The sequence below is a fragment of the Colletotrichum graminicola genome (genome assembly GCF_000149035.1).
Source record: "Colletotrichum graminicola M1.001 genomic scaffold supercont1.72, whole genome shotgun sequence".
Taxonomy (NCBI): Eukaryota; Fungi; Ascomycota; class Sordariomycetes; order Glomerellales; family Glomerellaceae; genus Colletotrichum; species Colletotrichum graminicola.
Genome location: NW_007361076.1, coordinates 95,386 through 121,471, shown reverse-complemented (window position 1 = coordinate 121,471; position 26,086 = coordinate 95,386). Strand labels below are relative to the sequence as shown.

At 53.5% G+C, this 26,086-nt stretch overlaps 7 protein-coding genes and 1 non-coding gene across 8 annotated transcripts; 5 read left to right on the top strand and 3 right to left on the bottom strand.

Annotated features, from left to right (window-relative positions):
• Window positions 1–2,382: 2,382 nt before the first annotated feature.
• GLRG_11080 (glycosyl hydrolase family 18) lies at window positions 2,383–6,152 on the top strand (the record flags this gene model as incomplete). Its single annotated transcript, XM_008101718.1, has 8 exons — window positions 2,383–2,659; window positions 2,758–3,167; window positions 3,251–3,368; window positions 3,433–3,546; window positions 3,608–4,038; window positions 4,094–4,700; window positions 4,766–4,935; window positions 4,995–6,152. The coding sequence occupies 8 exons, from the start codon at window positions 2,383–2,385 to the stop codon at window positions 6,150–6,152; spliced, it is 3,285 nt and encodes a 1,094-aa protein (XP_008099909.1).
• A 4,745-nt stretch (window positions 6,153–10,897) lies between these two features.
• GLRG_11079 (uncharacterized protein) lies at window positions 10,898–11,077 on the top strand (the record flags this gene model as incomplete). Its single annotated transcript, XM_008101717.1, has 1 exon — window positions 10,898–11,077. The coding sequence occupies one exon, from the start codon at window positions 10,898–10,900 to the stop codon at window positions 11,075–11,077; it is 180 nt and encodes a 59-aa protein (XP_008099908.1).
• Window positions 11,078–11,431: 354 nt separating this feature from the next.
• GLRG_13279 lies at window positions 11,432–11,513 on the bottom strand. Its single transcript has one exon. It is a non-coding gene; the product is annotated as a tRNA-Leu (tRNA).
• Window positions 11,514–12,379: 866 nt separating this feature from the next.
• Window positions 12,380–13,315, top strand: GLRG_11078 (uncharacterized protein; the record flags this gene model as incomplete). The annotated part of the gene is made up of 1 exon (XM_008101716.1): window positions 12,380–13,315. The coding sequence occupies one exon, from the start codon at window positions 12,380–12,382 to the stop codon at window positions 13,313–13,315; it is 936 nt and encodes a 311-aa protein (XP_008099907.1).
• Window positions 13,316–14,411: 1,096 nt separating this feature from the next.
• Window positions 14,412–15,878, top strand: GLRG_11077 (uncharacterized protein; the record flags this gene model as incomplete). Its single annotated transcript, XM_008101715.1, has 1 exon — window positions 14,412–15,878. The coding sequence occupies one exon, from the start codon at window positions 14,412–14,414 to the stop codon at window positions 15,876–15,878; it is 1,467 nt and encodes a 488-aa protein (XP_008099906.1).
• A 914-nt stretch (window positions 15,879–16,792) lies between these two features.
• GLRG_11076 (vacuolar protein sorting-associated protein 62) lies at window positions 16,793–18,443 on the bottom strand (the record flags this gene model as incomplete). The annotated part of the gene is made up of 5 exons (XM_008101714.1): window positions 16,793–17,411; window positions 17,474–17,523; window positions 17,585–17,698; window positions 17,781–18,211; window positions 18,293–18,443. 5 exons carry the CDS (start codon window positions 18,441–18,443, stop codon window positions 16,793–16,795), a joined length of 1,365 nt encoding a protein of 454 aa, XP_008099905.1.
• Window positions 18,444–20,632: 2,189 nt separating this feature from the next.
• Window positions 20,633–23,289, top strand: GLRG_11075 (uncharacterized protein; the record flags this gene model as incomplete). Its single annotated transcript, XM_008101713.1, has 9 exons — window positions 20,633–20,673; window positions 20,769–21,126; window positions 21,256–21,416; window positions 21,510–21,644; window positions 21,719–21,840; window positions 21,992–22,384; window positions 22,447–22,641; window positions 22,729–22,821; window positions 22,883–23,289. 9 exons carry the CDS (start codon window positions 20,633–20,635, stop codon window positions 23,287–23,289), a joined length of 1,905 nt encoding a protein of 634 aa, XP_008099904.1.
• A 389-nt stretch (window positions 23,290–23,678) lies between these two features.
• On the bottom strand, window positions 23,679–25,583 carry GLRG_11074 (major facilitator superfamily transporter; the record flags this gene model as incomplete). The annotated part of the gene is made up of 6 exons (XM_008101712.1): window positions 23,679–24,292; window positions 24,353–24,545; window positions 24,602–24,700; window positions 24,760–25,121; window positions 25,194–25,394; window positions 25,478–25,583. 6 exons carry the CDS (start codon window positions 25,581–25,583, stop codon window positions 23,679–23,681), a joined length of 1,575 nt encoding a protein of 524 aa, XP_008099903.1.
• Window positions 25,584–26,086: the final 503 nt, after the last annotated feature.

Sequence of the window (26,086 nt, the reverse complement as noted above, 5' to 3'; positions counted from 1 at the left end):
TTGGATGCGCCAGCGGAGCCTATTGTTTGGCCGACGCATGTTGTTGTGGCAGCAGGTGCGGAAATGGTGGCAGTGGGCATGGCAGTCGTCGGGGATCCCAAGTCAATAGAAGACAGGGGATCCGCAACATCGTAATCCCAGGGCAATCTTACCGTGAAGTCCGGGATGGTGATGTTACAGACATCTTGTATGTCAAAGAGCTGGTCTACAAGGTAGTCCGAATGGTCGGTATCCGGCAGGAAGATCGACGTGACGCGTGTGTAAAGCTGATTGATGAAGCAATCGCTGCACAACTATCTATATGTCAGTACGGGATGAACCCAGCGTTCCTTCGACCGAGAGGCTGAGCTTACAATGTCATCTTCGTACAGGTTTGCCATGCGAATATTCGCTTCGGGGATATCCGTGGCGTTCCCGCCGCAGGTGGGATCCGAGGGGTTGGCATTACAGTCGACTCGCAATACATCGGCGCCAACCCACTCCTGAGACTCAGTAAGACAGTAACTGTAGTTCTCAGACCTTGCAGACAATCAGCACTACATATCTTTGGATAGCTTTATGATGTGTTTGTACCGAGATTCTAGACAGGCGAATCTGAGATTGTCGACAACACGCTCAGTGACTGTCCAAATGGGGACGAGCTTCCCGTATGCCGTAAAGGTCTGCTCGTAGCAGGGGTCAGAAGCATTGTAGTTCCAAGAACCAACAGCTTGGGCACAACCAGAGTCACAGATGGCCGTGAGGTTATCGTCTGTCCACCAGTAGTTCTCCAGGTTCATCGTCATCTGCAGTAACGTCTGATCGCATTTTGATATTGTTTGGTTTCTTTCCCGTGCGTCAGTTTTGGAAAACGGCAGGATTCTGTTTGCGCCAAGATACTTACAGCGCCGCAACACAGTCTGATGTGACGTTCAGTGACTTGGCCAATTTGTCACCATTGATGGCTGGGTAAAGATTGAAAGCGTAACATGCTTGAACAAAACAAAACGCAGTAAGTAGAAGCCTAAATGAGTGACTCTCCATGATGAAATATATGCATGGAGTAGCTGGCCTTTTGCTGATGAAGAAGGAGCGAGCGTAGAATTTGTCTTGCAGCTCGCCTCATGGGCGAGTCCTTTGGTATATGGATCATGCGGACATGCCACTAAGTCGTCCCGCAGATGGAGAAGAAGACGGTTCTTTACCAGCAGGCTCGTAGGTTTCGTCAATACCACTGACACCAACCTAGCTGTCACAAAACCGGAAATTAATCTGACCAAAGACCCCGGAGGTTCACGTGGAGTCGGATTAGGCTGCAGCCTTTGCTTACATAGTATGGAGCCTACAAGGGACAAGTCTATCTAGGCTCTGGCCGTGCAATATTGGCGCCAGGGATATTGACGGAATGCACGAGACAGGAGGTGGTGTTTGCAAGGCTTGATTCCTTGTCAAAATCTAACGCCACGTACTTTGACATTTAGCCGCCGTTTTTCACGATGATCTACGTACGGCCCTTCTTCGGATCCTAGGCGGGTGAGGTGGAACGGAGCAGCCTAGGCCTTCTGCTTCTCGATCTGCAAAGAAAAGGAGTCGCCTCAAATGCTTAACCCAAATAAGCAGGACGGCCCGATGCCGTTCTGCAACCTGCAGCACAGCCATTTGGTCATATGGATCAAAAATCGACACACGTCAGCGGCATTTTTTTGCCGAGGAGCCAAGCGTAGCCAAGTTGAGGTAAGCTTTTGTGACAGGGGCCAGGGGCTTAAATGAGCTTACCATGATCAACTACGCCTGACTAGGCCCGAAATGTGCTACACCACAACACTATGCAGCCTTTTCGCTTTCCCCCCCACTTGCGGTTGTGTAATAAAAGCGGGATAGTCGTGGAAGCAGGGCGGGAGGTAGTGTAGTTTACTATGCAGCATTTTGTTACAAACCTGGTGGGCTCTTTGATATCAGCCAGAATCAACCTGGTAAGGGACTTTTCCTAAGCTGGCGAAAGGAGCCGAGATCGTGGTTTTCAGCATACGCTAGTAACTATCAATTGAACAATATGCAGTAACTTAAATTTGCCTACACTTTGAGCCAAATGAGTCAACACGAGATGGGATCATAATCCCTGCGACCTGTTACGGTCTGGAAGCGAGCATACCGCGTCGACGCTGTTGCCTGTTTGTCAACGATAAACCAGTTCCCAAAGTTGGATATGCTGGTCTCATTCTCGCAAAGTGATCATATTTGTGTCTGGAGGCTGCCGTCTTGCCCTCGAACTTCACTCACTTGTAGTCACCCATCAGTCTAGCGAGTCGTCCAAGGCCGCGGTGATGTTTCCACTCATTTATGTTTACGCCCTTGCGGCAGTCATTCCTTTCCTCATATCAGCAGTTCCTTTGGACTCCAATAATGCTCATCTTCTTCAAGATGCGCCTATCACTCCTTACACAATCTCTTCTATTCCACAACTCCTTACTGGACGAGCTCTTCCAACTGGCACATGCAACGCAGACACTCCATGTGAGAATGCAGCATGCTGCGGTACCAACGGCCTGTGTGGCTACTCACCAACGGAGTGTGGCAAGGGTAACTGCACCTCCAACTGTGATGCAAAAGCTCAGTGCGGACAATACGGCAAAGATGGCTCCCAAGAATGCCCACTTGGTGTGTGCTGTTCTGAATTTGGGTGAGTTGATGAATCTTCATTTCTCACCATCATGGGCTCGTTATCTCATGGAAACTCGCCTAGGTTCTGTGGTTCTACAAGTGACTTTTGTGGCAAAGGTTGCCAAAAAGAATTTGGTGGTTGCGGCAATGTCACAAGACCATCCTGCTCAGGCAATTCCGTCTCCAAGCGGACAATTGGCTACTATGAGGCATGGTCAAACACTCGCAGTTGTCAGGCAGTCTCGCCGGAGGATCTCAACCTGAACGGCTTCTCCCACATCAACTTTGCTTTTGCATTCTTCGATCCCAAGACATTCCAAATTGCACCCATGGACACGGAGACCGGAAAGCTGTACAGTCGGTTTACGGCACTGAAAAATAACAATGCCGGGCTAGAAGCATGGATCTCTGTCGGCGGCTGGTCCTTCACGGATCCAGGGCCAACTCGAACGGCATTTAGCGACATGACAAGCACGGCCGAGAACAGGAAAAAGTTCATTTCGGGCTTGATTGATTTCATGGAACACGTAAGTCTGAGCCTGCATTCGATTGGGACATCTTTTCTGCGGCCCATCTTTTCGGAAGCTGATGAACCACAATCCACTTGCAGTACGGCTTTGATGGTGTTGATCTTGATTGGGAGTACCCCCAAGCCGACGACAGAGGCGGCGTTACGGCAGACAAGAAAAACTACGCCCTACTAACCAAGGAGCTCAGGGCCGCGTTTGGTGAGTGCTTCTTCCAGAATTTTCATGCCAATTATGTCGTATCAGGTTCACTTACGCATGTCAGGCTCCCGCTACGGAATATCAATGACGCTGCCGACGTCGTACTGGTATCTCCAGCATTTTGACCTCGAATCCATCCAGGCAAACGTCGACTGGTTCAACTTTATGGCTTACGACTGTGAGTTACACTTGATTTATAAATTCGAGCCTTCAGACCTGCCGCTAACTTTGCTGGGGAGTGCACGGAACCTGGGACGCTGCGTCCAAGTTTGTTGGGCCTTATCTCGCACCTCACACCAATGTTACTGAGATTGACATGGGCCTCGATCTTCTTTGGAGGGCGGGAGTCAAGCCTGCCAAGGTTATTTTGGGGCTTGGATGGTACGGACGTAGCTTCACTCTCTCTGATCCATCCTGTAACAAGCCGAATGGTGTGTGTCAGTTTTCTGGTGGTGCCCAACCTGGTCTATGTTCGAATGCGTCGGGCATCTTGACCCTACAAGAAATTAACGAGGTCATTGACTACAATGACCTCAAGCCTGTCTGGGATAAAGAAGCCATGGTGAAGTGGATCACCTGGGATGACAACCAATGGGTATCATACGACGACGATGATACGTTTGAACAGAAGCGCAAGTTCGCCAACTCCCGATGCTTGGGAGGCACCATGGTGAGTGTTTTCTTACAGTACTTCAAGTGATACCCAAGCTGATCAAGTCTGTAAGGTCTGGGCCATGGATCAGCGAGATCAAGGCGAGGATAACGGCTTGGCGCCAGCATCTGGAGTCACTACTGGTCAGCAACAAGACGCACAAGAAATGGCCCAAGGCCTTGCTGCCGGCGTCTCTTGTTATACATCGGACTGCGGAGCAAGCTGCAAGAAGGGTACGAACCCTGTCACCCAAATGAATGGCCAACCCGGTATGCTCTCTACCAGTGACCGCTGTGATAAGAACCAATATCGCACACTCTGCTGTGATGATGGTACGACCATTGGGACTTGCAAGTGGCGGGGTTATCGGGGCTTGGGTCTGTCGTGCATGGGTGGCTGTGACGACGAAGAGACCGAGATCCTGCAGGACACAAACAACCACAGCAAGAATGGCGACCAGACGTGTACTGGTGGTATACAGAGCTACTGCTGCAAAGGCTTCGAATCTGCTCCGACAAAAGAAGAGCTCGAAGAGGAAGCGAAGGAGAAGGCCGAGGAGCTAGCCGAAGAAGCTGCAGAACAGGCAGCTCTCGATATCGCTGCAAAGGCCTTTTGTCGTGTTGCCATTCCGGCTCTTTTGGCTCCTTTGGAGTTAATTGAAGCTGCAATTCCGATTATTGGTAAGTTCTGGCGCTCACGTTCCCGATCTTTTCACTGAAGACCTGGAGCTAATGATATTACCAAGGCGAAATTTTGGACATCGCTGAAATTGCCGCGACGCCGGCCCTGATTCAACTGTGTACCAGTGGCATTGAGAAAGAAGGCAAAGCTATTTTCAAGGTGTTCGGAAAAGAGCACTCCGTGACATTCGACAGACCATCCAAGACTGTATCCCGGCCGCCCAAGTCCAGTCATGTATGCTGATTCTTTCGTGTCCTACGGATCTTTAACATAATGCTAACAGCAGCTACCAGACACCAGCAAAGACATCTTCTTGCGACTCCAATGTCAAGCGGGCAGACGACGGTAGACCTTGCAAGAGACGGAAACGTGTAATGACATCGCACCGGACCAGCGAAATCGTGGCTGCTACGAGAATGCTGCCGAATGGCGGACACCTAATTCCGTGCGCCGGCGGCGGTGGCGTGTACCCCGAAGCTTGCAAGAATTACAAGTCCATCGTCGACAACTATCCGCAGTACAAGACCATCACCTGCCCTTACCGAAAGGTTGACACCAAGAAGCGTCCGATCACAAAGGTTTTCGACGAGCAGCGTGCGACGGACCTCTGGGATCCCGTGATCAACGCGCCCAATGGATGCTCCCCAGACGAGTACCCGCCGGCGGTGATGGCACCCGTGAATGACGGGTACGACATCCTCAGAGATATGATCGTCCCTGCCGACCGGGAGGTTTACAGGCTTCTTAGTGCGAAACCTCCTGCTGTGGACGGGCAAATGGTTCGCTACCTTGACGCGGTCGACAATCGCGAAGCGGGAAAGATCTTCAACAAATGCGGCCAACCGCCGGCAGCCTCGGTGGTGCACACAACCACAACCATCGTTGACCCCGATGCCAAAGTCCCCGTTGAATGGCATTTGACAAAGATCGCCCTCTCGCGGCTGGTTTGGGAGCTGGACTTTGCTGGACTTCCTGATAACTCCAACGACTACGGTGTCGCGGACAACATCTGCGTACCGACGATCAACGGAAAGAAGCACCCAGGCTATGCCCTTCTGAATTCGGATAAATGGTTTGAGAGACCAGGTAACGAGGAGGAGGCGGATTTGAGAGACACGTGGCCCAATGGTCCTGCGAGAAAACGCTGGGTTGAGCCAGCGGGACTGGTGCTGGAGGGCGCCAACTCGACGCGGGTAGCGACTCCTGAGGAAGTGCGTAATCACCTCAGGCTCGACGAGTGTGCGGATGACAGCTGCTCGCGAGAAATCGAGAAGCTGAAGTATGTGGCCAGGGACTTCAGGGACAAGGCGCGGAAGGCAGCCAACTCGCCGGCGGAAGCGCCGGCACCGGAGCCGACGGCTGTCTCGGAGCACAACGGCATTCAAGCCCTGCCCCCGAGTCAACCAGGACGGTACTTTGACTCTAATATCCCCGTGCATACTGGGGTTTAATATAATCGTACTCACGATTTAGTTTCAAGTCCTAATCAATTTCTCATTATTGCCTCTGCTTGTGCTTGCACCACCCATTATTTATGTGTTATATGTCCGCTTGCCTCAGCCATTCCTCTAACTTTTTGCGGCCTTCTGTGCCATTATAATGTTCCGGCCATCCACTTTGGAGCATAATCTCTTCAATTTCCTTAACCACAAGTCAGCGGGGTGGGTTCTGCTTGGCTGCGAATGATGCGACATACCTGTATTTCCTTACCCCATCCCTCATTATCACGCCAAAGGACGCCTGGGGAGTTGTGGCGGGGGATACCAAACCACAACAGATTCCTGTACTTTTCGAGTATTCCCTCCAACCATAATTCCAGTGGAAGAGTTACATCATCACATAACGTTTCTCTCCACATCCGTGGATCGCCCTCGTCATATCGCCCTACCGGCTCGGGATAAACAGCCCCAGTGACGATGTATTTGGTTACTGTGCCGTCCATAGTATCCAAAAGCCAAATGTCACCATCTCTATTCACGCTTATAGTAAGCTGAATTACCCAAGGCGGAAATCCATCATTAAACGACCGAAGATCGTGAGACAGAAGGTTCACCCATTTGGGCTTGTACACCCCGGTAGTAGAGAGCAGCGCCACAGCGGTACAGTAGTTGATTGGGAATGTCTCGGGGGTGATCCAAAGGGGGTTGCCGTCGATATAGGGCAAGTGTCTGATCAAATCGACGGCCCGTTCGGCCAAAGGCCGCATCCCAGCTGCGGCAAGCGATTTGGTGGTGATTTCTGGCCAGCCACCCGATGGAGCGCGACGCACCAGAGACGGGTCAACATGAGGCAAGCTACGATAAAAAGCCGCCAGGGAGTTAACAATGTTGTCGCGTGAGTATCGAGGGTGTTGTCCAGGGAGGCGTGGGTCTAGTGGGAGATCTTGCGGATCTGGTATCGTCTCCATCTTGGCACTCATCTTGGCACTTGAAGTCGAGCGTGACGTGATGGAGAGTGATTGGGAAGAGACTTGAGAACCTCACTGCAGGAACCCCGCGCGTGCGTTCAGAGCTTAATAAGCTTTCAGGGGTAAGATGAAAAATGAAAAGAAAAAAGGAAACCCCCGGCCTCAGTCACCCAGTGATCGGTCGCTCAAGAAAATCAGCAAATGTATTGCGCGAGAGGACTTTTCAGAACTTACTACAGCTTCAACCAAGGGCAGGCCACGCAACGGATTCGGTGTGTCAAGGTCATAAGCTGTTCAAAGAACGGGGTTTTTTTTGTGATGACTCGTATCAAGGATACTAATTTTCCCTGCATTTTTTAAGCCCCTGTATTTATAAGCCCTCGCAAGCGACGCTGTAGTCCTTTAGCACTAAGTCTAATTTCATGGAGTTTTCCTGGCTGCCACTGTAGCCACCTACATCAATCCGGTGCCCAGTCACTCAACTACCTGTCAGAAATGAGTAATTAGCTGTGTGAACGATACTCCATTAGCCACATAGTCAGCCGGTACTTGACGACGTCAAGCCTCTATTTTGTTGCTACTCTGGCGCGGTCTCGCTGATGCATATTATCTTGGGCTTGCGCAGAAACTACAACACAACAGACCGGGTATTCGCTGGCCGCTGACCTGACTGCAAATTCAGTGAATACGAATTATTACTTTAACAAGATTCTCGGGTATTATATGATGATAAAGCCTCTATTTACACTAGTACAAGCTAAGTCATATCACACTGTCTTTGCTGTTTCAAACTCTACGTAAACAAGAAGCACTGAGTAGTACTCAAATGCATCCACTTGCCCTATTCCATTAATGCTTCTATTTATTCCCGTACTAGCTCAATAGTCAGAAGATCAGTACGTCCTACTAAATAATCTACCCTTATCTACCCATAAACAAGCTGATGGCTTTAGAACGCAGTTAAGAAGAATAACTATTGCATATGTGGAACGTGAGTATAAAGCTGGCGTGCCTCACTCGACATACCTTACTACCATGGGCGACTGGCCGGGGCATCGCGACTGGTATGTTTGTGGAATGTAGGTGAGAAACCGGCGTGCCCCGATTGACTTACCTTACCACTATCACAGTGACAGATTGCGTTATCATGGCAGTATATTGACCATATCCTGCGTTTGAGAGATAGCTATAGCAATCCTCAAACGAGAGAAGCTATTGCTCTGCTCAGTAGTTCCGTAACATATCCTGGTCACAACGCATCAATGCGAAGAAGGTAGAACTCAAAATATATTGGAAGAAAGCTTAAAAACTACAGGATTCACCTGTCTTCTGCGTTGTACCGTTTGCATCATCGCATGCAATATCGAAGTTGGCCTCCCCTTCCGCACTAGTAATACAACAAATCTATATATGGATTAGCATATATCCCTTGAAATGGGAAGTGTACTGGTTAGACTTACTCCCTTGCCTAGTTCTTTACTACCAGGACCTTCGCAGAGACTAGCGGTTTGAATCACGTTGTTACCGATGTCCATACACAGAAATGTAGAATTCGACTGCGCTACAGCCAGCGTTGCAAAGAGCGCGGTTACAGCGAAAGTAGCCTTCATCTTGATGCAATAAAGACTTTGACTAAAGAGCAGATAGCAATAGAATATATGAGTGTTGAATCAATTGATTGATTTATAGAAGGAGGATAGATAATTCAGAGGGAGGTAAACCATTGGAGATGGCGGCTTTTATTTATTAAAGTAACAGCTCATCCTTTTATATATTTTTATATACAACTGAAATCTAGGTACAATTGGACTATAGTAGTTGTTCGTTATTTCAGGGAGCTATTAATATCACTAATCGTCCCTCCAGACCGTTACATTGTTATACGCAAAAGCATACAGAGCTATAAGGCTAGCAATTCCAGAAGTCAGCCACGCTTAGGCCGGTAAGTCGGCACCCACACGCCGTAGTATTTCCAGGGGTTAAAACGTTATTTCAAGTCAATCCCACAGTCTGAAACACATTCAAAACCAGCATTTTTTATCTGAGACAGTCACCTTTATTAAGTTAGCCTGCTTATACGTGGTCAGAAGTACCTACTCTTAAATCCCCCTTCACTATGTCCAATATGGATTGGCCTGTCTCCCACTGGTCTCCCTTTGATGGACACATGACATAGCAACAGGTGAGCTTGCCGCAGCAGATGGTTACAAGGAAGACGGCCGGCCGGCCGACCAGCAGTAGCTTTTAATGAAGTACGTATATCAGCAAGAACGATAATTAGTTTTTATAACTATCCTGTCGTCTTATTTCTCGCAAATGTGCAGTCGCAGAGTCGAAATGCACTTTCTATCAATGCCCTCATTTGAGCAGGGAAATCTCAACCTATCCCGAAAATAACCCCCGAAATCCATCCAGACACTAAAGAATAACTGTAGCTAGCATAGCTCAAGAACAATTTCATTATCATTTCGCAACACCGATGGAATTTGCCGCGTACGTCGAATTCATACGTCTCTGCGTCGAGGGAGATGAATACTCCATGGGTTGACGTGTATCTTGTTCCACTCGGTGGAACAGTCTAACTCAGAAGTCTGCTACAAAGTCCAACCGACAACCAAGGCGATGGACTGGACCCAACTGCTGGAGCAAGTGCGCGAATTGACCAACCACAAGAAGCGGCCTGCACGAGAGCTTTCCACGTTTTCCGAACAAGGCTCAATAAGAAGCGAGGCCATCGAAGCTGACGCCGCTGACAATGAAGACGAAGTAGGCATTTGAAGGATGAAGGCTTACCCAATGCATGCCAAGGAGAGCGGTCAGTGAATAGTACCCTGCAGAGTGGTTCCTCAAATGGGCACCATACTCAATACCTCCTCTGGAACATGGTTTGAGGCCACACCAGGAGAGGAACTGCGGGCTGGCGACATTGACCAATCTAAATCCGAAATCTCCAAAGTTGCCAAATAACGACCAAGTTCTTTCTAATGATCTATTTCCAACTAATACTGACCACGTTGATCGCTACAAACGGATATCTGCTTGTGGCCCAGCCTTCCGGCAAGTCGACATTATCATGTCAAACTTCGAATGTCTCCTGAGAGTATTCCACAAATATGAGATTGCGATGCCCGCTTGCAGTCTTGGGTTGTAGAAGGTCCGGTCCGCCTCTGTACATCTCCAGACAGTCAAGTTCTCCCTCAAGCAGCAGCGTCTTTTCGAGCCCTCATAATGAATGACGCAAGGTCTTAGCCAATCGATTACACAATGTCGCTTATTGGCCTCTCCAACTCTTTAACACGCCAACGGAAGAGGCTGATCTGCGAGCACTCCTTGTGTAGTCGAGTCCAGTAGGGAATAAACCCGCGCAGATGCAGTGGGACTTCATCCGTCGCATGGTCCTCGACCAGGGTGAGGCAAGCGCGACGGGTTTCATGACCAGAAGGCAGAGGTACACTGTTCCCCGTGAATGATGTGCCCGGTAACTACATGACGGTTGTAGGCGTGCTAGCTCATCCTTTTGGTCGATGGTCCACTCATATTAAGAGCTCGGACTGCCGCGATCAACCTGCTATAGACTGCGCGTACCTGCCTCATCACTTGGATGTCGAGATACTCGCAAGCCATGTCGCGCAGATCGAGAGGTTGCTCGAGCATCCCATGTTGGCCTCTGTTCGCAGAGCGTCCGGCAACCGTCTCCCTGCCGATGCGGGATTTCGATCGTTGGAAGATATAAAAGACGCGGTTCGAAGGTACGGCGCCACCAACTACCACTCTTGTGGGACATGCGCAATGGCGGAAGACGGCCTCGGCGGGGGTGTTGTGGATGCCGATTTGCGGGTGAAGGGGACGAGCAACCTGCGTGTTTGCGACGCCAGCATCTTCCCCATCATACCGCGGGGCAACATCCTGACTACAGTGTATGCGGTTGCGGGGAAAGCGTCTAAGTTCATTCTGGCTTCGTATAAATAGAAACAGAAGAACGGAGCGTTTGTGCATGTTTCGCTTTCCGAACATGCGACATGGAAGCAACGACCTATTCGTCCCTTGATTTTGAGAGACCACATGGAAATATAATCAAATACAACCAATTCAGACTTACTCCAACCACATCCCATCAAGGAAGTACAGCGACATGACTGTTAACCGATTGGAGTTGCTAACATCGTTGTTGCCTCTACAGGCCAGGTACACGTAACATCACTCTATCCAGTAGGCTGTCAACAACCTTAATTTTCTTTGGGCTCAGCACACAAGTCTACCAAGCTCATGTTGCCTTTATGCAGCTGGGCTACCAAAAATAACACCGCGAGATGCAAAGCATAATGACAAGAGTGGGATTCGAACCCACGCCAATTACTTGACTAGCACCTGAAGCTAGCGCCTTAGACCGCTCGGCCATCTTGCCTTGACAATTTGAGATTATTGTGAAGCCTAGTATCGAAGTGTCAGAGGGGATGATGAGAAAGCCAGAATGTTTCTAACGTCGCGATGGAATACTCAACAAATTCTGAAGTGTTTAGACAAAGTCGGAGACTCATCGGATCAGTCAGCAGCTTTTGTCACATCTAGAAATTCCAACAAAGTTCTTTCACCACAACATGGGCTTTGTTTCACCAAGCCGCTTGTTCAAAAGCCTTGACTATTCAGCCAGTCCCTTTTGCTAAATTGCATTTTCTCCATTGTTGTTTCTTCACACTTCTAGTTCATTATGCATGCAGTCCAGACTCACTACTCAGCAATCATGGAGGCTTTCTTGACCCATAAAGCTCTTGCGATCAAGGGTCTTTCTGCTCCAACGCGTCCGCACTACACAACACCTTCGTTCTCAAGCTTCAAGTTCTCACTGCGGTTCCAAGACTAGAGATTCGCCATGCCTGCCACGGCTGTAAACGTTTGAAGTTTCTTTACACTTGTTTTCACAAAACGTTTCAATCCACAACATCAGCTTCTTTCAGCTCAGGCTGAAGTTCATTCCCAGTCGATGTCGAGGCCATCAGGCATGTCGCATCACAAACACTTTCATCACCATTGTTCGGTCCTTCTCTTGGTGCGTCGACACAACAGCACAACATAGACAAGCGCCAACAAGGTCGAGGCTTGAAGACGAGTACAGAAGGAATTGTTCAATCTTACAACAAAGACGTCAAGAGCATGACAGTCACTACTTTTCGATCATAATCCTGGCGAGTTGGTTCTTATTCCTACCCAAGATCACTCTCTCCAGAGAACTCACTAACAGATTCTGTAAATTAGATGACCTGACCTACCTAGATGGCCTCGCCTTCCAGCCGCGACGAAGGTGTCCAGATCAACAGCTTCACGGCCGTGGCGAGTGATCAGCAGACTTCAAGCTTCAAGACACGTTCGAATGAGCCTGGCCGAAACAAGGGAAAAGGTCCAATTACTCGAAACCGAGAGAAGTCGCTCGTCAGACTGTGCAGTAGTCGCGGCGCGATGCCCACCATCCCTGAGATCCGCGTCAAGGGCCCCGATTCCAGAGATGTCCGGATAGGTGCCGGCGGCAGCGTGTCGCCCTCCAGCCATCCCCAGTCCACCGACCACCTCCAAGTGCCTAACAGCTCCAAACCTCGTGCCCAGCAAAAACAACAGACCGTTCAGGCCGGGGTCGGCCGCAAGAGGACGTTCCTGGGCTTCGTCGATTGCGCCCTCGGTCTCCAACACGTTAGAACCTGTGGGGACCACGAGCCCCTCGTCGGCCGCAGATACCGTGCCAAGCGCAACACCTTTCGAATCATAGCGCTCTTTGGTGTCCTCATGATGCTCAGCCTCGCCGCTTCAATCACCCTGTTCGTCTACTTTGCCAGCACGGGCGGCGCGGGTCCCGAGTGGTTCGCCTGGATCGCGATCAGCGCGGCGGGTTGGATCTGTTCCTTGCTGGCCTTTATCATGGCCAAGCAATCCGAGAGGCGCGCACTGCATGATGTAGAGATCGCCCGACAAAGTACTCGACTGTCTAGCCGAGTTCAAGACGGCACGGCGGCCCCGGTTGCAATCGTTGGTGGTCCTGGTGCGAACAGGCAGCATGTCATGCCCGCCGGCTCTAGTGCTGCGACTGGTGCGCCTCCGGCGGTGTTCGGAAGGTACCGGGCACTCGAATTCATCCACGAGGAGGATGAGGCGCTCGATGCAGAGCATCGTTTGGATATGCTGGTTGCCAATCAGAGACCTCGAGGCGGAGGTGCATAGTGGGACTTGGACGGACTAAAGCAGGGGAGTTCTTGCAGTTCTATATTCCACTTCACCGATGATGGAAGTGGGGATCATCAAGCCTTTTCAGGCAAGTTGCCGCTCGACCTGTTTTGCGAATCTACTTATGAGTTTTTGAGTGGGTGTGGAAAAGAATATTTGCCCTGATGATTCGCCCGACATGGCGGTTGATAAGACGTGTGTGTATACAATGCGACCCTGGTATCTCTCTATGGTCAGTCCGACGTTGAGATGGAGAGCAACCTGCGGTAACCTGTGCTGTTCTAGTCGGCCGCAGGTGGGGGTAGCATCAGAGGAACACCTAGACACAACCAATCAAGAAACTCGTGAGACTGTTTTCCATGTTTCATTCCATTATGAACCGTTGGTTGACACCTTGGCCTAAAACTTACATTCCTTCTAATGCTGTGGAATACCCTGGGTTATGATTTCGTCCAGCCACGTGGTTCAAGAACGGCCGTCAGCATGAAGCTGAAGTTGATGGAGATTGCCTTGCCTTGCCTTCGGGGGACTGGGTTTGGCAATCTCGTTTGAGACATCAACAAAAAGCTCCAGCTCAATTTCCTGAATGAGGTTGTTGGAACGGGGGCTAATTGCTGCTGGCAACCAAGCATTCCACAGATGGCTTGGGTTCAAACTCTAGTGTGGTGATCTAGAGAGAACCCCGAACAAATGTGCTTGGCTGTTCCTCTTCTTCATAGAAAATTTCTTTACTCATCTGTCCGAGGACGCCTCCGTTGCTCCTTCCCTCTGCATGAAAGACATTTCACCAAAGATGATTGCCGCTGATTGGGTGCGGCACACGCGTGGTCAGCTGTGAGGATCCCGCGCCATCGCGTGCCCATCTCATCTCATATCAACAATGGGATAACATTTCTCACCTTCACCCACTGCCTCCTTTCTTTGCGGGTCTCAAGGTCTTGCTTTCTTCTCTTGCCGCGGTCTTTCACAACCCCTCTTTTCCACAAATCCCCCTCCGCCTTACCCCTCTCTCTTTATACTCCCTCATCCACAGTCACTACCGCGAATGCCTTCAGTCTGAGTAAGAGCAGCGACAGCAGTAACAACGGCAATAATGTCAATCCCACCCCAGGCCTCGTTCAGCTCTGAGACGACGGCGGTCGCCAGTCACGGAACAGCATACCCCTCGTTTCAGGAGCTCACTTCCTTCAAGCTACCTCTGAAAGATGATATCGTCGACTCTACCATTGACGACGTCCCTGACCACTTGAATGGGCTCAAAAGCACCCGTCGGATTGCTCCCAACCCGTCCACGCCCAGACATCCCTCTCCTGTCAGCACGGAGACCTCGGATGGCGACCTCACCCCTGAGGACACCCCTTCGACCGTCCATGGAGAGTCCATGTTCTATCCGCGTCACCCGCTGGCCAACCTCGCATCCTCCATCAAAGTCCCTGCGTCCCCGAGGTGGCCCTTCCAGAATGTTACTCCTCGAACCACGGTCATGGTACCCATTTCCCAAAGCATCACCAGCTCATCCAGAGCCCTCAACCTTAGCGGAAAACGCAGCACCATAGGTCACGTCAGCGTGTCCGAGTCCTTGGATGAGTTCCAGACCAGCCATCCGAACGCAAAGCTCCTCTCACTCCACCCTCGGCCCCTCACGTACAATAAGATTGGACGCAACCTCGCCAAAATACCGGAACTGGTCGAGAAGCCGGAGTGGAACGTGCAGCCTATCCATGGCATGCCGATGGAACACTACGAGAAGCCCAGACGCCCGAGCCCGCGCCTCTTCAAGATCCGCTTCCGCCGCCGCCGCCGCCACGAGAGACACGGTCACTCCGCCAAGCCCCAGACCTTCTGGTACCAGCGCATCAGCGTCGATAAGAAGATCTTCCGTGCCTCGGCCAGCATCACCATGTTCTTCCTCATCAACTCGTTCGTGTCGGCCTCGGCCCTCATCACCCTCACTACCGCCAGGCTCCCCGTGCCCCACGGCATCGTCGTCTGGGTCATCGTCAGCCTCAGCACCTGCGCCTTCACCCTGACGACCCTCTGCCTCATGCGCAAGTTCCGCAACGCCGTCATCTACGACGAGGAGCGCGGCGGCCACTCTCCCTACCCCGAGGTCCCCTTCGACGTCTCCCACATGTGCAATATGGACCTGCCCGCCAGCCCCACCGAGATCCTTCACCGTCGACAACTCGGAACCGCCGCCGCCGAGCAGGAGAAGATGCAAGCCGAGCGGACGAAGAACGGAACCATCGTGGACTCTCGAGAATCGGAAGTGGCCGCCACCACCCAGCCCTGTCCCGCCGGCCCTTTCGGCACTTTCGTGTCACAACACCCCCGCGACGCCGTCGCCGAAGACTACTGGACCGACGATTCTGTCATCGTGTCGGCCGGCTCCGAGACCAGCTCGACGACTGCCGTCATCCCCTCGCCGCCCAAGGCAACAGTGGAGGGACGCCGGACGGGAATGTTTGACGACGGCCCGCTACCGCAGCAGGAGGACGATGGATACGGCTTGGGCGACCTGGAGCTTCCGCGTTGGGACGAATGGTTGGCGTGGGACTGAATGGGACGCAAAGCGCAGGCGATCTCGACAATGATACCCGGTGGCGATGGCGTACTCAGTTTCGGGCGTTTGTTTCTCTTTTTCTCTTTTCTGTTCTTTGTCTCTCTTCTGTTCTTTTTATTTCTTATTTTTCTTGAAACGGCCAATGTGGATTCACTAATACCAAGCACACAACGACTTTGGGGGGAGGGTATTGCGCAAGAAACTTGGCAAGCGGTATCAGGATGACTTGATTACTGTATGAGAACACTATCAATGATCATTAATGATCATGCATGCGACACCATGAAACACATCTGGCTTTTGTGGTCAAAATTCCGTGCCTACAATGCTATACTTGATGGCAGTACTGCTTACATAGTGAAGATGGCTAACTGAATTGTGAGTCGACTGATTGTAGGTTGTCCAGTTGGATCTGGTGTGAGTGAGCATGCGCTTGAACAACAGACCCAATACCATACATTCCCGAGACTTGTTGTCCCCTTTCTTAACCCCGCATGCACCTTCTTCTTCTACAATGTGAGAACTGATTTCATTGTCCTGAGCCTCGAATCGTCTCGATATTTCTCTACGCCGCTGACAGCAAAGAGGGAGGAGACACTTGCTGGAACGTATGTGAAACGATAAACTAATATAGCTCAAGGCATGGCCAGAAAAAATGAGTGTCTTGAGTCCTGTCATGAGACAGCTGCACTCTCTGACTGTGTTTCTTGCCATAATTATGGGCAACAGCAATGTGTATGCACTTAATGAACAGGGTTCTTTTCATATGCCGTTATCCCGGCGAATGGAGTGAGCCTGAATGGCTGTGGTCGACCTGGGCCTAGTATTATCAGCTCTGCAGCCCCGGCTATGGGTAGTACCTACAGGGCGCTCCAAGAGTCATATGGTCGGTGCCTCTTCTCGCCCTGCATTTACCCTGCGTGTTTGGTCCCTTGATCATTCTTCCCATCCTCGTCGTCAGAGGAGGAGAGCAGGGCGTCGTCTTCCAGTACCCAGTCGTCCAATAAGATATCCTCGGCATCCAACCTCCTATACTTCCTCGTCCTACACTTCCTCAAGACGAAGACGGCCCCGGCGACAGCCCCGGACAAGGTGGCGACAACAAACCCGATCAAGAACCACGCCCTCCAGCCTTTGAGACAGCAGGGGTACAGCGACATGTAGATGCCCACGCCCCACTCCATCCACCCCAGCTTCCGCGCGTTGTCTGGCTTCAGGCCCTTCCGGACGAGGTGCTTGTACCGCGGGCCCGTCGGGCCAGACTGGAACCGTTTGAGCTTGAACCACGGCACCGTTTTCTGGCGCGGGTCCGAGTCCGGATACGACACGTCTCCCCAGCGGCCCGAGTAGTAGAAGAAGGACGTCAGATTCGACGACTCGGGTGGTGCGGCGGTTAGTTGGCCGGGCGGATCCAGTCGAGTCAAGGTGAATGACTTGGGATCGAAGCGATAGAAGTAAGCCGAAAGGACGGGATCCCATCTCTTTCCTTGGTCGCAGTAATCTACCAAGACGGCATTGTGGATTTGGTCGCTGACAGACAGACTGGGTTAGACGGAGGCCGGCGGCGATACATGGGGGGTAATGGAGCTTACCCCGGCGTTGGATAGTTTGCATGAGATCCGCATGCACTATATACTATTGGCTACGGCGCGTTAGCGAACCAACCTCATCGGGGAAAAAAGGGCTGGGGTGAGTTGGCTTACACGCCCGTCCGTCTTGGACAGTTCTGGGTCGTCCCAGTTATACGACGAGCCGTCAACGTGCTGGCTAAAGTAGATGCCGATAGGTTTCCCATCTCGGAAGCGGATCATGTTGTGCTCCCTTGGGACCAGTCTGTGTCAGCAAAAGGTACATCCATAAGGAGAGTTCGGCAGTCGGGGGGAGGGTGGAGGGGTTAACATACCAGTCGCCAATGTGGTCACCAAAGTGCATACCCGAGGCCGCCTCCCCACCCTTGACGATGTGGTTGAAGGGCTCCAAAACCTGGGTGACGTTCGGGCCCTCGTTGTACGAGTAAAAGTAAAAGTAGAAGGCGTCGACATCGCGTTCGTTCTTGTCGACCAGGATCACGACGCAGGGCGTGGCGTCGCGGACTCTACCGTCCGGGTCCGGGGGTGTGCCGAGAAGCCATGGCGGATGGGTGGTGGGATCATCGTCGGAGGTGAGTGCCACGTTGTCCCCGAACTGGTTGAGAAGCTCGAGATTGTCCAGGTCCAGCGGCGGCAGGTCAGGCACGGGGCTCCGGTCCAGGAGAGGCGATGTGTGGCGGACGTGGGTGAGGAGATCGCTGGGCATGTAGCGGTCATGCGAGTGCAGCCACAGGAGAGGTGCTGTTAACATTGACTATTTAGGGTTTTTTGCCTTTTGATGTGTGTGCTGCTGCATCGTGGGAGGGTGGGTGGCTGGCTTACCGTGGCTGGTGACGTAGTTGGGGCACTGACGATCCGCGCCGTTCCGCTCCGCCAGGGTCGGGGGGGTGGAGCATGCGAGGAGGCCGATCAGCAGGAGGGGGAGGCCCCGAGGCCGGATGGCCTGCATAAAAGCAGATGCAGCATCGGCCATCTGGTACGCCTCCTGATTCTTCTAAACGTCGTTCGCAGAACAGTCTCTTTGCATCAGGGAGAGGGGAAATAAAACAAAAGAGAAAGAGGGACGCCAACAGTCAATCAGTCAGCCAGTCAGTATGGGCGTAGGTGCTAAGGTAGGGTAAGGGTACGTATGCTTACTTAATCAACTAAGCCAAATGTGTTTACGTCAGCAGCACCGTGTGGAGACCTCTCCGGGAGGGCGGCCGGTTAGAGAGACCGGAACCCTCGGAGTGGGGCTGGAAGGCGCGCAGATGCCCTCTCTTTTGTATGTACAGTTTCCTTGCTGAAGGCATTCCGGGCATGTCGTGACGAGTCTTTCTTGCGCGGCCGTTTGCGACATAATGAGCTGGATCAGGGCCCTTCGTGATAGTAGTGCAAGTAAGATTGAAGAGAAAAAAGACACGGGCGGCGTTTCGAACATGGCGTCATGCTAGCTGGGCAAACGGAGCTGGTCCCCAGGGTTCTCCATGTTGCAACGACACTTGGTTTTAGCCTCGTTCTCGTTATCTGCGTTGCAAATTGCAGTGGTAGCAATGCATCATCTCTGCAATCAAAAACCGGTTGGCACCTACGCCCACGTGTCTTGGTCCGACTTGGCGGCTCATACGAAGAGACTTTCGGTGGCAAGAAGCGGGATAGAGTTTTTGACCACATGCCCGGAATTTGGAGTTCCCAAATCAAGTTGATATTGCATTCTTATATGGCACTCGGAATAGGCTTCGTTTCACGCGTTTGTGTTTGAGGCGCAACGCCTTCCAGTCGGTGTCCTCAGTCGATGAATCGGTTTCCCCAGGGTAAAGAAAGTGCTGATCTCGATGCTGTTCCTGGTGTACACGGCATCAAAGCCGTGGCCGTAAGATTGAGTTGGGGTGCCTAAACTTACCGTCACACGTCGAAACGCGGCTGTGCCTTCAAATGGCAACACGCGCGGCGATGAGCCAGCCTTGAATTCCCGACGTCGTAGTCGCCTAAACATGCTTCCCGAGCGATTCGGACTTGAGACAACACTGACTATCGCGGAAAAGGTTAGTCGATCGCCGAGATCCGTCGCCATCTCTGCCATAGGATATACTTAAGTACTATACGTCCTTCGGGAGCTTGTCGCTGGTTTCCAGGCCGTGGTCGACCTTGGCCAAATGGAACTTGATGGAACCACCGTCAGGATCGACGTGGATTGGGGCGTCTCTGCCATCCCCACCACCCATCACCCCGGACAAGGGTTCAATAGGCATTCTTTCGCGGGGATGTACCATGCGTGTGCGCCTCTTACGTTAGTTTAAGCCTGATACAGCAATAATCGTCATCCCCCTCCATCCTGCGCAGCGAACTAACTGCGTACCTCCCTTGTAAGAAAACGCTCGGAACTAGGTACTCTTCTTTCCCCTTTCCTATTGGCGGTGAGGTAAAACCCCCGGTACTTATGGTACACGATGTACTTATAGTCAGAAAGAAGCTAAGGAACAACCAAGCTTCCCCAAGCTTTGCTGCCAATGCCATGGAGGGGCAGCGCCCTTTTGGCTCGTTCTCACCCTGCGTCCTTGGTGGTACTACGTGGGCAAGCCGAGACCAGGCCGAATCACTGCTCGATGGCGATGCCGACAGGTTGCTGCAGCATAAGCTGGCGTGGTTGAAGGGGTTCGTTGCGTGCGTTAGACAGTCTACCCCGCAGGAAGCTTGACCAACTAAGTCGGGGCGCGTGTGTGTGTCTCACTCTGACTAGGCTCATATTATGTGTACCTCAGTCTCTCTGGTGACAGTTGCATAGCTCGATTCTGGTGTGGTGTGTGTGTGTGTGTGACTCTACATCGGATGACTTTCTCCTGTTCCCTCTCCTACCATGTCTCAAAAGTCGGCCGGCCAACCTACTTTCCCTTCCCCCGGCCATCTGCTCGCCCGACGCCCACGACGTTGCGGTGCATATCATGCATGGGACGAAGCTTAACCCATTCGCCTGTGGTTAAATTACGGGACGGCCAAGCCTTGCCCTCTCCAACGGGTAACTGAATATTTAACCTGAACCACCCCCTCCTCCCATCGGATGGGACGACACATGCACACTCGCCTGCCGGGCACCGCGTAATCTAATACCAACGGGCGTTGCTGACCACGTTGCGCGAAGAGTAGCCTTGCTTCCACTGTACCACGACTATTCAAGCAGACACCATGGCCGCGCCCGAGAAGAGACTCGACGCAGACTCACCAGCGTATGTTTTTCCTCCCCCACCTCCTTCGCTTTTCATTCGTACGATCCAGTGATGCGAACCGAACCGGCTTGACTCACACAATTCCCTGTGTGTAGCTTCACCAAGGATGGCGTCTACAACCACGAGGAGCGCAAGAAGAGCATCGCCGAGCTGACCCAGAACCTCGAGGGGGAGATCAAGAACCCCCTCCGGGGCATCCCCAAGGCGGAGCTCCTCGAGCAGGTCACCGACTATCAGCGGTCGTACGGCCTCCCCGACGACATCCTCCCGTTGCTGAAGAAGGGCGCCCTGGTCGCGCAGAACCCGGCCTTGTTCGAGGATCTCGATGAGCTCGACGAGGCCGAGAAGCGGGCGCTGCGCGAGGAGGTGACGCACCGGTGGAAGCACCCTTGGCCGCTATACTACACCATCATCCTCAACTCCATCGCCGCCGCCATCCAGGGATGGGACCAGGTAAGCTCCCCCCCTCCCTATTGCGCGCTTGTCTGGGGAGCCGGCGCCACCTAGTCGTCGTTCCCGTTCTGTGCCTCGCCCGCATTTGACGCGTGCAGCCTATGATCTAACGGTGTGTGGGCTGCGTAGACCGGCTCCAACGGCGCCAATTTGGCGTTCCCCGTCGCGCTTGGCATCCCCGACGCCGCCGGCTCAGCCTGCGGCCCCTTCGCGGACGAGGGCGAATGCGCCAAGAATAGCTGGATCATCGGTCTTGTCAACTCCATGCCCTACATCACCATCTTCATGTTGTAAGTCTATGACGCGCACGATGCTCATCGCCGGGTAGCTTCGTTGTGTTGCTTGTGAGAGAAAGCCCTCTTGGCTAATTGTCCCCGTTGCAGCGCCTGTTGGATATCCGATCCCCTCAACGAGCTCCTCGGCCGTCGCGGCGTCATCTTCATCGCCGCCATCTTCTCGCTGCTCGCGCCGTTCGGCATGGCCGTCTCGCAGACATGGGGCCAGCTCGCCGCGTCCAGGTACCGATCTCCCCCCTCCTCGGCATTATTTTCAAGCCAACCCCCTTCCGCATGTCACTGACCACCGCTGGCAGGATGCTACTCGGAATCGGCATGGGCCTGAAAGAAGTCACAGTCCCCGTCTTCTCCGCTGAAAACTCCCCCACACTTATCCGCGGCGGCCTGGTCATGTCTTGGCAGGTCTGGACCGCGTTCGGTGAGCCTCACTCTAGTCCTTCCCCCCAACAATGAGCCAAGACGGGACGGGATCCCTTGATGTTTCTTGTTGTTTCTTAGGGTTCTCTTGGCTCTCTCTTGGCAACGGAACGAACCCCCACCAAAAGTGCTAATTCGAGAACGCACAAAAGGCATCTTCCTCGGCACGTGCGCCAACCTCATCGTCGGCAGGACGGGCGACATCGCCTGGCGCCTCCAGTTCGGCTCGGCCTTCATCCCCGCCGTGCCCCTCGTCATCGGAACCTACTTCTGCCCCGAGTCACCCCGGTGGTACCTCAAGAAGGGCCGCCACCTCAAGGCCTGGGGGTCGCTGCTCCGCCTGCGCAACACGCCGCTGCAGGCCGCGCGGGACCTGTACTACATCCACGCGCTGCTCGAGTACGAGGAGACGCTGGTGCAGGAGGCCGGCCTCAAGGTCACGAGCAACATGTTCACGCGCTTCGTCGAGCTCTTCACCATCTCGCGCATCCGGCGCGCGACCTGGGCCGCGGGCATCGTCATGATTGCGCAGCAGATGTGCGGAAGTGAGTACAACAACCCTGGAGCCGCGGTGTCGAAGTTCAAAGTGGCTGACATGCAAGGGCAGTCAACATCATCTCGTTCTACAGCGCGACCATCTTCAAGCAGAGCGGCATCAGCGACTACACTGCGCTCTGGGCCAGTTTCGGGTTCGGCCTGATCAACTTCACATTCGCGTGGCCCGCCGTCTGGACCATCGACACCTTTGGCCGACGGACGCTTCTGCTCTTCACGTTCCCAAACATGTTTTGGACTCTGCTAGGTTCGTCATCACCAGACATCCCATCGCAAGGCCTCTTGGGAAAACCCCCCTTCCTCCCCATCCCAGACTGACATGCCCCGTCTATAGCCGCCGGCCTCTGCTACCTCATCAACGACAGCACCGCCAGAATCGCAGCGGTGGCGACCTTTGTCTACCTCTTCGCCGCCTTCTACTCCCCAGGTAAGTCCCGCCAAATCCCCTTCAAGAAACGCCCCGCCCAATACTGACCCCCCCTCCCCAGGCGAGGGCCCCGTCCCCTTCATGTACTCGGCCGAGGTCTTCCCCCTCTCCCACCGCGAAGTCGGCATGTCCTGGGCCGTCGCGACCAACAACTTCTGGGCCTCGGTGCTCTCCCTGACCCTCCCGCGCATGCTCATCGCCATGACCGCCACCGGCGTCTTCTCCTTCTACGCCGGCCTCAACCTCGTCGCCCTCGGCCTCATCTTCCTCTTCGTCCCCGAGACGAAGCAGAAGTCCCTCGAGGAGCTCGACTACGTCTTCGGCGTGCCCACCCGCAAGCACGCGTCCTACCAGCTCGGCACCGTCCTGCCGTGGTGGACGAACACGTACGTCATGCGACGCAAGGTCGGCCCCTGCCCGCCGCTGTACCACGAGGAGAACTTGGACGGCCGGCGCGGCGACGCGTAATCGTTGCATGGGCTCACACGCGCCGCAAGCCCCGCGCGCCTTGGATAGACCTGTGGGGACGGGGAAGGATACGACTTTCTTGGCGGGCAGTCTTTTATACTGGTGTCTGATGTTGTAGTCTCCGTTGGGAGATCGTACTATACCCCTCGTTAGTGCTAAATGTGCAAATCCGTTGCCGTCGAACATCACGCCCTCCCAAAGTTTTCGTTCATGACAGGTTCAAGATATCTGCAGTATTTGCGATTGTGCTATAAATGATTCATCGGCTTTGGACACAGCTCTACACCGGGTCAATGCCGTAATGACAGAAACGTTCAATGTCCTCCTTCCCCTCCCTCCCTATTCCCATCACAAAACCGACTCTAGAGCGAGTATCGGAACTGTCAAGGTTAGCGTCCGCCTTTCTGACGGGGGTTGACGGGGCTACTCACGTAGGGGTTCTCAAAATCGGTGTAATCCTGCTCGCCGTACTCCTTTCCCCGCCTCGCCCTCTCCTCGGCCGTGAGGCCGTCGGTGGCCATGTCGGCGTCCCTCTTCTTGTTCCGCCTCACCAGAATCCAACGCCACGTCAGGATCAGCGTGAACTCGAGGCCGAAGCAGATGGCGCACGCGATGGTGCCGGGCGTGTACTTGGGCGCGTCCTTTGCGCGGAAGATCTGGCTGCCGACCATGTTGCCAACGCAGTAGCCCACAAATGTGAAGCTGCTCGTGATGGTGCGCTTGGTGCGGCCGGCCGTGTTGCTCGGGATCAGGGACCAGGCGAGGAAGAGGCCGAGGACGAAGGGCACGGTGATGAAGTAGCACCCCCACTTGGACCACTTGATGGCCGGGTCGTTGGGGAGAAGGGACATGCCGAGGAAGCCGGCAAAGGGCGGGAGCACCGACGAGGCCATGATCCAGAGACGGAGGTTTGCGCGCCTGCTGGTGACGAGGCCGACGGTGATGAAGATGAGAACGGACAGGACAGAACGGGGGATGTCGATGAGGATGGTCTGGAGGTTGGCTTGGAGAGTGTTAGTAATTCGAGCCCGGCGTTGAAGAGAGCAAAAAGGGGGACACGTACTGAAACCGAACGAAGTCATGATGATGTTGCCAAAGGTCGTGAGGCCGCCGTTGGGCACGGAGCTGAGGAAGGCGTTCAAGCCGGCGAACCAGAAGCAGGGGTCAACAAAACACTCCCGGACCTGCTTCCACTTCCACCCCTTGATGGCGGTGCGGTCGTGGCCGGTGTTGTTGGACATGATGCGCGCGCTCGCCTGTTTTTGCTGGTCAGCTGCCAATCCGGAACACGGAAGCCGCCAAGAAAATTTACCATCGCCTTCTCCGCCTCGCTCAGCCACTTCACCTCTGAAGGTGTACCCAGGAGGAACAAGCAGAGACACCCGATGGCGGTGGTGAGACTGCCCAGGAACTGCAAGCTGTCAGATATCCGGCCCGCGTACGACGTACGTTCCACAGAGGTCGACTCACGTAGGAGATGTACCGCCACGGCTCTGCACCCTCCTTGTGCTGCGTTGAGGCGCCGATGCCGTACATGATGAGAGAGGCGATGACGCCAAATCCGGCGTTGGCGCTCTGGAACACGAGCGCCCGCGAGGCGTGCTCTTGCGTCTTGTACCAGGTGCCCACGAGCAGGATGAAGCCGGGCGAGATGCAGCACTCAAAGGCGCCCTGGAGGGCGCGGAGGACGATGAGGTGGGTGAAGTTCTTGGCGAAGCCGATGCAGAGGACGATGATGCCCCAGCAGATCATATACACGGAGAGGGTACGGCCCATTTTGTAACGCTGGAGTAGGATGTTGCTTGGGAACTCGAAGCACATGTATGTGATGTCTGGGAGACGTGGTCAGCTTCGCGAGACAGACGGGATGGCCGAGGGACCGGGGAGGAGGGGAGAGAGCGTACAGAATATGGTCGTCAGCCATGAGTATTCTTGTCCCTTCAGCCCTGTGTCCTCGCGCAGACCGAAGATGGCCTGAGTGCCGAGGGCGGTCTTGTCCACCTGTTGGATGCCATAGCAGAACCACATGAGCGGGAGGAGATACTTGTCGACCTTGCGCTTGAGCTTATGGAACTCGTCCTCTGTGTATCGGGCTTCCACGGAGACTGCGCCGATCGTGTGTCAGCCGGTCAGGGAATTTCCCAGGTGGGCTTTGCAGCCGTTCGCAAGAAGGAGTAAAGGTACTCACGAAGGTCCGTCTCGCCATTCTTCTCGCTCGCGTTGTCGGACTGGTCCGTGACGACGGCGACCTTCTTCTCCGATATGGGAGCCTCCAGATCTTGAGGCGATGCCATAGCTGCGGTAGTCCTCAAAGGAACTTCGGTGTAAGAGGCCGGGTCCGAGGAGATTCGCAAATAATAGGAGATGGAGCGAGATGGCGTGCCGTGCTGATGGCGATACAGCCGTCACGTATGCGCACGGGACCTCACTTATATGAGCACCCTATCCGCCATGACTGTCGTCTACTGGTGGTCACTGCTGAAGGCAACGTAACCCCTCATCCCAAAAGTCGAGATAAGGGTTTCTGCGGAGAGGGGGGAGGGAGGGACTGAGCCGACGATCGCTGCCTCCAACACTGGATAGCCGACCGCGGAGTTATCCTGGTGGACCTGTGGCGGACGGCCGAACCAACATGGAGAGTATATCATTTCAGCAGGCGAAGTTGACATGTCAGTTTGGTACTGTAGTAGTTCCGTGGGCGTCAAAAATGGGTCCTATATCGCAGGCTATTCCCAGATCTTATTCGGGCATGCATCCATCGACTCGAGGCAATTGGGGACGAGGTGAACGTATGTCC